Source organism: Gavia stellata, chromosome 9 (assembly GCF_030936135.1).
Source record: "Gavia stellata isolate bGavSte3 chromosome 9, bGavSte3.hap2, whole genome shotgun sequence".
NCBI lineage: Eukaryota > Metazoa > Chordata > Aves > Gaviiformes > Gaviidae > Gavia > Gavia stellata.
The window spans coordinates 30080472-30091600 of record NC_082602.1 but is presented as its reverse complement, the minus strand read 5'-3'; the positions used below and the strand labels follow the sequence as shown (position 1 = coordinate 30091600).

The 11129-nt window shown below is 51.3% G+C and overlaps 1 protein-coding gene across 1 annotated transcript; it reads right to left on the bottom strand.

The window, feature by feature from the left end:
* Positions 1-9550: 9550 nt before the first annotated feature.
* Positions 9551-10885, bottom strand: ADRA2A (adrenoceptor alpha 2A). Its single transcript, XM_009808046.2, has one exon. It carries the CDS (start codon positions 10883-10885, stop codon positions 9551-9553), a length of 1335 nt encoding a protein of 444 aa, XP_009806348.2.
* Between the last annotated feature and the right edge of the window lie 244 nt (positions 10886-11129).

Genomic DNA, 11129 nt, shown 5'->3' with positions numbered 1-11129 from the left:
TCTGACAAAAATGGAAATGCCAGCTTCATTAAGTTTTAGTGTCTGTTTTCTTCCCCAATTAAGCTGCCACCACCCGTGCAGGGCACAAGCCCAGCAAAGACACCGGGCTGAGCACCTGCAGCTCCTGCAGGCAGGTTGCTCCCTCCCTGCCAAAGCCAGGACAGGATCTCAGCTGCTTATTGCAACAGCATCTGCCTCTGACCCAGTCAACAGCACCACCGGTGCTGTACGAACCAGCCGAGCATCCCAGCCCCACTCCCCTAACTGCGCTGGGAGGAGCCATTGCCTCTCGGCATTGCTAACACCAGAGAAGATCTGACTCAGCACGTGCGTAGGGTACACCTGCTACACACAGAGACCACATTTTCTCATGCCTTTTGCTACCTGTGACTGTACTTCCATGTCCCACACAATGCCACTGATCACATCGCCTTTCTCCTCTTGCTGCTTCTCTCAGAGCCCAAAGCTGTCCACTTTTCCCTGGGGAAGCCGGGGTTGCCTCCCAAGGGCTCCAGTTCACAGCCGCTCTTGTGGTTGACGAAGTACTTCACGTGTCTGCACAACGTGCTCCATGCATGGAGGCTTCCCTGCAGCTGGGCTTCCGCCGTGGGGCACACCGAGACCTTCTCTCCTCACTGCAAAGGCGAACGCCTCGTGACGGAGGCACAGGCTGAAAGACACTGGCACGGATACGAACATAAAAGGATTTAAGTCCTAAATCCTCAAAACTATATGGTTTTAATGAGTAGGACAAATGTGGAATTCCTGAGCATGGGATAAGCCCCGTGCCCTTCTCCAGCACACAGCTCACGCGAAGTGACAGTGCCCAAAGCACCGGTGGACACTCAGCGAACCCGACTCACCTCCCAGCAGGGCTTGGGGACAGCGGTCCCACCCCAGCTCTGGTGAGGGATGCACGGGGGCACCAGCCTGCAGAAGTGATGGGGAATTAGCTGTCCTCCTTTAGGCAAGATGCCATTTTTCTACAAGTTTTCTTCCTCTTCAGGAGGCAGGATGTAATTGCTTTGTATAAAGCAACACTGTTTGCTTCCCATTTTGTGTTTGCCTGCCCACCGCCCTGAGAAATGAGACGCCTGGGAGAAAACTCTTCCCCATGAAGCCTCTTTCCCAGTTGAAGATGAACATGGCAGGAGAGTGGGGGTCACAACCTGCACTGAAGCGGTACCTGAAGTCCCAGTGGGTTGTGGCTGAATAAGCCCAGAGGAAGGACGACCAGGCTGACAAAGACAAGGTGCCCAGAGCAATTTAATTCCTACCTGATGATGCTGATGCTCCCATGTAGCTCTGGCCTTTGAACGCTCTCTGGCGTTCAGAAGATGTTCTAGCTTTACTGCCCACATAAACATCCACTGGGGCTGCTATATGGGGGGGAGAGGGAGCTAAATATTTAATTTCAGTCTATTTCATCGAATATTTAATCTGTTTAATATTAATTAAATCTTGGTCTGAATAAACAACAGCTAAAAATTCACCTCTTCCTCCAAACATCTGATAACTTGAACACGCCAGTTTATGCCATCCCAATTGAGATGGTAATTAATAAGGGAGGGATCCTATATTTATATTCCCAGTTGCCGGAATTGCTGTGGTGGGATGTTGGCCTCCTCTAGCCTTTTTAGGCTGAATCTTTCTGCGGCTGGATGTACAGTAGCATCACCTGGTTTACACCAACCCCTTCCACACCCTGCTTCGCTGCCCCTCATTTTCCGTGGACTTCATTTGTATCCATACAAGTGCACATCCTCATCCCATTCCCAGACACTGTTACATCCTCAGCGGTAGGAATCCATGAAGCTAAGGTGATGAGAAAGGCTATTTCACCACGGGGAATTAAAACCCAAGCCCCTTATAGGTGGATGTGGCCAGTGTGAACCATTTCCCAGTGCCTGGCCCACCCTCCTGACACAGCTGCACATCTCAGACCATCACCCAGCGGCACAGCCAGGCATTTCTGGGGACAATGAGCAACAGCTAGAATAGGAACAGATCATTTCCACTGCAAAGGATTTAAGCCAATTAACACTGGGCTATAAAGGCAGCTGCCACCATTGCATCTGCCACTACAACTGTCTTATTTTACAACAGGAAACCCTATTTGGACCAAACCCCATTCATCCCAGAACACATTTTCTAATTAGCCCCAGTAGAGCCAACAGCGATGAAAGATTGCCCTACATGCAACACTACTTACCTTGCTTTCCTCAGTGCATGCCCAATTTAGCAGAGCAGCATTTAGCTTTTCTTTTCCTCTCTGCTGCACTGCTTTAAAGCCATCTCACCCAAACACTGACCGGTGTTGACAAAAGGAATTACACTGGGGTTCAAAATGTATCGGATGCATCTTCATTATCCGGAGACAACACCACCAAAGGACCTATGATGGTAAATCTTTCAATGTAAGCAAGTCAGATTATTCAGTTTAAACTGACCATTATAACTCTTCTGGCCCCACAAAATTTTGAGGCTGGCTTAAAAGCCACAAGATGTTCTGAAAATGATAAATGTAGGATTACTTTTAACTAATGTCTCTGAAGTTTAAACCTTTGTGTTGTGCTTAGATTACAGGTCAAACCTGTAACCAAGAGAAACGGGGGACTCCACTCTCTTCTCACGTTGGCCACTTGGTTGACTTGGGACGTGTCGCTGGTCTGTATTTTGTGTACACCCCAAGGAAGAGAAAAACTTAATAATGCGTTTGGGATCCCCTGTAGAAACGTGCCCTGTCTGGGTGACGGCACAGCAGAGCTGACTAATGTGGAGAGCTGGGTTTGTGCCGTGGCAAGGATGCAAAGCACCAGGCACAGCCATGCCTAAATTAACAGGAAGCTCATCCTGGCAAACCTTGTTCAAGGAGCCATTTCAGGTCAAATATCTGCATCACGAAACCAAGAACAAACTTAACTTTACACAGAGACGCCTTATCACTCAATTACCCAGGGATTGTGATTATGGGGATAATTGCTAGGAGAGGGGAAGCTCCGCCAGGGCGTAAATCAGCATCACAGCAGCTGAGCTGTGCAGGTCTGCCGCACTCAGGGTCTAACCCTGCAGGTTTTGGTCTGCAATAGGAATAGTTTGCCCAAATTTTCCTGGTGGCAAAAGTTAGCCTGCTAATAAAAGGCCAGAATTCAGCATTTCACTCTTTAAAAAAGTTCAGTCAATTCAGAAAAGCAGAAGGTTGGATGCAGTGTCTTAAATATTTATCTATACATTTATTTTATGTTTTTACTCCGGGAATTTTTCAGTAACACCTCAAGATTTCAATCTTCAAACGAATGCTTTGCAGCAACTCCACGCATGCAGATGAAGGCAACGCAGCCTTCAACAGGAATTATTTTATCAGAGATGTCCAGTAGTGGGAAGCTTTTTCTTTTTTTCTGTGGAGAGCAATTGAAAAACAAACAGGAAAAAGGCCATGAAGTCATGGTCCAGCAAAACATAACTGTTTCAATCAGCAAAGGAGCAATCAATTCTTGTTTTAAATCAGCTGCTACATGAAAATGTTTCTCATCTCTGGGAGCGAACCCTATGGCAGGTCACACGGCTTGGGAGGACCGCAAGGCTGCTCCTGCAAATGCAATGCCCTGGGCTGTACCCAAACCAGTATGGGCCAAACGCTGCAAAAGTTGCACACAGGGAAGCAGGGATGTTTCGATAAGCCCATCTCACCTCCTGACAAACCCCGCTCAGTTGCTGGCTTTTGACTCAAGCACGTTTTTGAAAGCCGTCCAGACCTCCCGATGCAGAGCATCGCTGAAGGGAAACACATGTCGGTGGAATTTCTCCATTAGCGCAAAACGCACCGCTGGCCCCAGGAAATCCCTTAATGCCTAATGACCCCCGAGCCTCCTGGGAAGGGTCCTTGCTCCTCCCTGTTCCCTAAAATTTGTTACAGGCCACTCTCAGAGCCACAGAGGGAGAGCAGGATCTTAGATCCAAGCCAGCACGGATGGCCTCTCCTAATTTGGCCGACATGGAGTTGACCATCACACATCACACTAACAGACTAAAGCAGAGCCAGCTTAAGCAGTTTTAAGCCAGTTAAACCAGCAAGTTTACACCCTTACCGATAGACACCTATGCTCAAGTGAGGGAGATGCCTTCCTGCTCCCTTTTATCATTTGTCCTCATGTTGCTTTCTTGGATTTGGGTGCTGGGACCCATCTTATGTCCCTATAGACCTGGCTGTGAGATGCTGTCCTCACACACTGGTGGTCCTCTCTGGGAAATGAGCACTCCTATGGGACTACTTAAATGGCCAAGAAGGTCCCTCGAGAAGGAAGGGATGTTGAATGACCAGCTCAAGCATCACCATTTCCATTCAACACCTCCCAACATCCCCTGTCCCACGACAGCAGGTCTCCTCCTCTGCTTGGAACACACCTCCCTCCTGGGAGCAGCCACGGACCGACCCAGGGAAGGCATGTTTCATGGTGCCCCCACAGCCCTGTTCACCGCTCCCTCTGCTCAGCCTTGGCGGCATTTGGGAGTGCGCTGTGGCCTTGTGCAGCAGTACTGCAGTGCGAACCCCAGCTGGAACTCCACCTGGACTTCCCAGGGCTCAGACTACAACCCTTTCTGTTCGCAGAGGGGTCAGGATCCAGTCCTGGAGTATCTGTGAGCTGACTGAGTACTAGTGGCTAATGCAGGGGGTGGACTCCCCGCTAACCCTGTGCTCTCTTCACTCCATTTCTACACCTTGGGATAAGGCACAGCAATCGCTGCTACAAATATTTAACGAGTCACAGAGATGTTACTATAAACCAGCTGCAAAGCGTGGTTCGTAGCAGAAACGATGAGACAGCTCCAAGTGTAGCTGCCTGCCAGGGCACCAGCTGTAATAAAGGAGCAATCTCAGCAGACTTAGAACTTCTCCAGTGGTGAAAGAACAGGGAATGTTAAGAAATAGAGTAAAACAAAGAGCTTCAGCTGATGAGACCCTCACAGGCAGAGGGACATTGCAGGGCACCAGGTCCAGCAGCCCCTGGGCGAGGGGATGCTGGATGGGATACCGGTACTTACGGCATAGGACAGCTGATGGACACAAGCTGAAACCCACGGAGGCTCCCCCAGGCATGGGAAACTCATCTTGCGTGAGCAGAGTGATTTGGGCCAAGTCCATCCCTCGCTGGAATATCTTGCAGAGGCTCCTCTGCATGACCAGCTCCTTGTCCCCCAGAGAACGGGGACCAAAACCCCATGGAAATAAACGCATGTGTCAGCAAGCCGAGGGGGTCAAGCCCCAGGCAAGCAGTCACCGATCTCTGCAAGGGCAACCCTGCTGCTTGTGCAGCTCACCCCTCGGGATTTTGGGACACTTGCCACATCTCACCTGAGCCCCTCCTGCGTGTCCCTGAGCTGACGCTTTTGGGCTGCCCTCGGGGGTCCCCGAGGGTGGGGTGCAGGGTCACCCCATGCAGGAAAGCTGTGGAGAAACCCCTCCGGGGGCAAAGGCACCCACAGCACCCCTGCCCACTGTTTGCTGTGCCAGCCCCGGGGGCTCCCACCCCACTGGGGAGGCAGGTCCCCCTCCCCGCCCTCGCACCGTTCACCTTTCAGCCCCAAAATACAAGGTTATAAAAACAACCAAAGTTCATTACACCCCCTAATGTGTCATTTGCGTGGGAATGAGCTGGGAGCAATGGGGCAGCTTTCTCCTGTTGAGGAGGGATTCGGGAGGGGGAGGAGGAAGACCCATGCTTTGGGACCAGGCAAGGGCAGTGGGACTCAGCCCCACAGTGAGATGAGGCAGGCACAGAGGTGAGCAAGATGGCAGAGCTGGACACGGTTATGGCAGAGTCCAAGGGAGCATCCCAGCAAAGCCCGCAGCAACATGACCTCTGGCTCAGAGGCAGTGGGGCTGGTCCTCACCTTCCAAAGGGAAAGTGATGGTGGTTTCACCCCAGCACCTCCACCACACAGCCCACGGTGCCCGGAGGTCACTGCAGCTTGGACGTGCCCATCCCCAGCAGATGTGGAGGGTCCAGGGCACAGCTGAAACCACAATGACCAACAGCTCGGGGAGAACGAAATAAAAGCCTGAGTTGGAAGGTGGCAAAGGCAGCAGGATGGTGGAAGTTCAGACACTGGCCACAAGGACAGGCAAGGCAGCTTTGCCTTGTCAGATGCTGGGAATCACTGCCCAAACGTAAAACAGCCCCCTGAGTATTTTATTTGACTGGGCTAAACCATGAGGGCATGAGGTTTTGGGAGGGACACAACCCTGGAGGTATAATTTCAGGTTTTTGCACCTTACTTTTACTTTTGATGGAAAATCGGGAGCAATCAGACATTTCAGCTGGGCAAAGCTTCACTATCTGAAAGCCCACCAAAGCCCCAGTGCCCCAGCCCCAAACCCACCAAAATACTCTATCGTCTGTACTAGAGGTTCGGCCATGAGGACATCAGACAGCCAGAGGGATGGGGCAGGCGTAACCGATGGCTGCTGGATTACCCCCTGCCCCACGGGGTCTGCTTTGTAAAACCCTCCAACAGGGCCAGCTGAGACCAGAGGACGGACAGCAGGACGCTGCCCAGATCAAGCCCTCCTGGCCTGCAAAGGCCACCACAAGGGGACCAAGAGGTTCATCTCTGGGCCATCACCGGGTGCCCTACACCCAGCAGTGATGCTGCTCGCCAGCCCTGGTCCACCTCCCAGCTTGCCGAAGCACCTCCAGCTGCAACCTTGGTGGCAGTGGCAGCGCTGGGCTGTGAGACCAGCAGCTCCAGCACTGGGCTCTGGTCACTTATCTCTCACCAAACAAGCAGCAGAGCAGGAAAGCGGGGTGACTCCAGGCACCCCAACAGTGGGAAGACCAGGAGCCAGAGCTCCCAAACGGTTACATGTGCTCCTGGGCAAAATGAAGCACACACTAAAGCACTCGCAGGATCAGCATCTCGTGTCCCCCCCACCTTTGGAGCTACCTGGCACTTGTGGCAAAGAAGGAGCCCAGCTGAAGCTGATGGCGAGTGGACCCCAGTGTCCTCAGGGAGGCCGGCAGCCACACAGAAGCAGCGCTTCGTTCGGCAGGAGAAGACCCCCCACCACCCTCCTGCAGGGAGGGTCTCGGCAGCACTGGTGTAAGGGCAAGTGAGCCCCGCCGGCTGGCTCTCCGGGGCTGGAAACAAAGCCCTGCTCAGATGGACACTCCTGCATCTATCAAGAAATATTGCCTTCCAGCCTAATCATTTCTAATCCCATCTGCAACCTAATTATTGAAAACCTTCTCAACTCGGTAGCTGTAAATGCTGCACCAGCCAGGCGTCCCCAGCCACAGTGCCAGGCTGCACTTCCAGGGAGCAAATCACACCCTGAAACCCTAAGCTCTTTCCTTTAAGAAACACGTGAATGCTCTTACTGTGGCATGAAGGGGGGGGGAAAAACCCAAGAAATATCAAGGACTCATTTGTTATTATGCCACTGCGCAATGAACCGAGCCATTGTTCCCTACCTGGAGTAACAATGCCTTTCAGAAAACACGAGTGCTTTTCCCAATGCGTTCTTTAAAAAAATACCAAGACCAAAGGCGCCACAGGATCGGTGAAGAGCTGGGAAAAAAAATAAAACAAAACAGCTAACAGATTATCCAGAGGGTTTTCACACTTGATCTGTAAACACTCTTTTATTTAATAAAAATAATCATCCATTATAGCAACTTCTGCTCGTGGTTGGTTTTTTTTCCTACAGTAAAGCACAGTTTATTTGCTTTCCTCACCTCTTGAGGATTCAATTCTGAAAATGCAAGTGAATGTAAACATCGCTCTCCAGATGCATCCGGGGACCCTTGGAGTTAATTACAAAGTCAAAAGAGAGAGCAAAATCAACAAAACACTTCCCAAAAGTAAAAAGGTATTTTTTTAAAGTCTCTTCCTATGCACCACACAACTCCAGAGAAGGCAAATTCATCTTATACACGAGACTTACACAAACTTTGCTTTCTCCAAACAATTTCTGTGACATGTCAGTATTTGACAAAGCTGTTTTCATAACATTAATAGGCTTGCAGACTCATTTATTGTGATGGATCAAAAGTTTTTCCTTTTAATAGTCTCCAGAAATTTCTTCATGGCACAAGGACATTGTATTTGTTCTGTCCATTTGTGTATATTTTTTTTAGCAGAAAGAGCTGAAAGACATTTCAGGAAAGGAGTGTAAAAGCAGTATTAACTCTCTCTCCTGCTCCAATCTCACAATATTTACACATTTCTTTTTTTTAAAACAAAAAAAACCAAAAAGCTTAATTACACTATAAAATACTGGAGAAACTGTCAGTTAAGTTTTCCATTTCAGAGTTTTGCCCTGTATAAGACTGAAAGAGGGGTGCTTTTGTATTTCCTAGGGAAGATGAGACTGGCACATTAAAAACTGAACTCTTCTCCCTTAATTCAGAACGGTGGAACAGCCTCTGCGCACAAACCCCCTCTTCTTCTGCAGGAAATCCTGCAGGAGCTAAACCATCACAAATCAATACAAACAAGATAACACGATATACGGAGCCCTGCTATTTGCTTTGAAATGTTACCTATTTACAGTTGGAGGCGGGGGAAGCAAGTTAGCATCGAACACATTTCGGTGCTGCAGTGTGGTATAATATCAACCGAGATTAACTCGTGGGGAGCTTGGCCGGGTCCCAAGCCTCACGTTGCATGGGAAATAGCCTGTCACTCCATCGCCCAGGACATCCCTGCCTACACAGCAAAGCCACCGCTCCGTCACAGTCTGCTTTAATGAATAACGAGAGGGCAGTTACCGTCTCAGCTGTATTATATCACAGGCAACATAGAAATTAAACACAATCAGGTACGATATAAAAAATAACAACAAAAATAGCCAGTCTGGTGAGGTCTGTGATCCTAAGCTTTATAGCCAAAATAATGACCGGACATTGGAAGTTTTGGTAATATTATCAAACTGTCAGGTAGGGGGAATGGCTCTAGTTGTTCAGCGGTTTTGAGTGAGGAGGGTTTCAGGGTTGGGAAGAGAAGGGCTTTTAAGGTGTCAAAGAGAATTAAAGCATTCACAGTTTCAAAGCTGTTTGCCTTACAAAAATTAAGACATTCAGATTCAGGGATACAATACCATATCGTACAAGGGGGTTAAAATTAGTTACATATACAACAGGAAAAAAAAAGATACAACAAAATAAAAAAGCCAACACCTCTGGGGTGGCATACTCCCTCTTTGTTGTTCATCTCACGGAGCTGCACGTTGCTCGTCTTTAAAGAGCTGACTGAGCAGTCATGAAAACATCCACTGAGAGATTCCGGCAAAAGAAAAAAAAACTAACAAAATAAACCAAGCAAGTCAAAAGCCATCCTCCCCTGGAAAGCCAAATGCCACGGCTCGGACTTCCACTTGCCTGCTGCTCCGTGCTGCTGCTGACCGGCGTTTCCGTAGGCTCATCTCAGGTTTTAAAGGCTTCCTGCTCGCGAGCTGAAGGAAACCATCCCATGCAAGCACAGCCCAAGAGAGCCATGCCTTACTCTCCTACAAAGTCTTGAATGAGTCCTGCCCATAGCGAAGGGTCCTTCAAACAATCCTTTTCCTCTCTATCCTGCAGAGGATCCTTTTGAAGGCCCGTCTGAAGTCGTGGTTGAAAATGGTATAGATGACGGGGTTCAAGGAGCTATTGCAGTAACCGAACCAGAAGAAGAACTTGAAGAGGGTGTCGGGCACGGAGCAGCTCTTGCAGACGGCCGTCAGCGTGTAGGTGAAGAAGAAGGGGAACCAGCAGATGACAAAGACCCCAATCACCACCGCCAGCACAAAGGTGAAGCGTTTCTCCCGGTTCTGCCTGCCCCTCCACCGGGACCCTTTGGTGTTCCTCTCCTCCTCCGCCTTCCTGGGCAAACTGTCCCCAGGCTTAATCTGGCTCAGCTTAGTCTTGGTCTTTCCCCTCGACGGTCTCTCTGACTTCTTACACTGGTTGTTCTCCTGGTGCTCGGAGGAAGAGGTGTCCTCCATGTCCATGCCGTTGACCTCTCCCTCCTGCCCGCCGCTGCCTCCTGCCGCCTTCTCTCCATTCAGCTGGGCTGTGGCGGGCAGGTTCTCCTTGTCGGCGAAGCCGTTCTGCCTCTTCTCAGAGCGCTCTGCCCGCTTGTTCGGTGGTACCCTGGTTCGTCTTTTGGCTATCTGGTAGATGCGCATGTAGACCAGGATCATGATGAGGCAGGGGGCAAAGAAGGAGCCGATGCTAGAAGAGATGATGTACCACTTCTCATCGTTGATCTTGCACCCTGCCACCCCCTGGTCAGCCTGCTGCCCACTCTTCTTCTCGATGGAGATGAGCGGTGGGAAGGAGATGACAGCCGAGATGACCCAGACGATGAAGATGATGCACTTGATGCGGCGTGGGGTACGCTTGAGGTTGTACTCGATGGCTTGCGTGATGGACCAGTAACGATCCAGGCTGATGGCACACAAGTGCACAATGGAGGAGGTGCAGAACAGCACATCCAAGGCCAGGTAGATCTCGCACCAGACTTTGCCGAAGTACCAGTACCCCATCACCTCATTTGCCAGGGAGAAGGGGATGACCAGCGTGGCCACCAGGATGTCGGCCGAGGCTAAGGAGACCAGGAAGAGGTTCTGGGGGGCCTTGAGCGCCCGGCTGGTGAAGACGGCGATGATGACCAGGACGTTGCCGAAGACTGTGAAGAGCATGAGCAAGCCCGCCAGGCTGATGAGGGTGACGGTGGTGTGCAGGGGGTACGGCGTGCCCCAGCCCGGCCCGGCCCCGCTGTCGTTGAAGGTCCCGTTGGCGCCGGGAGGCGGGTAGCCCTCCTCCTCCTCCAGCTGCCGCTGGTACTCCATGGAGGAGAAGAAGTGGCCCCTCTCCGTGAACGGGCGCTCCAGGTTAAACATCAACCCCGGCTGCGTGGACACCCCCGCCCTTCGCCCCCCGCCCCACCCGGCTCCGCGGGGCTCCGCGCTCCTACTGCGCCGCCGGCCGGGGCGGGGCTGCGCGGCGGCCGCCGGGGGGCTGCGGGCGCCCGCGGCTCATGCTGGAGCGCTGCCTGCCGGGAGCCGCTTGGCGCGGAGCGGGGCCGGGGCTGGGGCTGCAGCCGGCGGCGGCTGCTCTGCCTCGCTCGCCGCCGAGCCGCTTTAT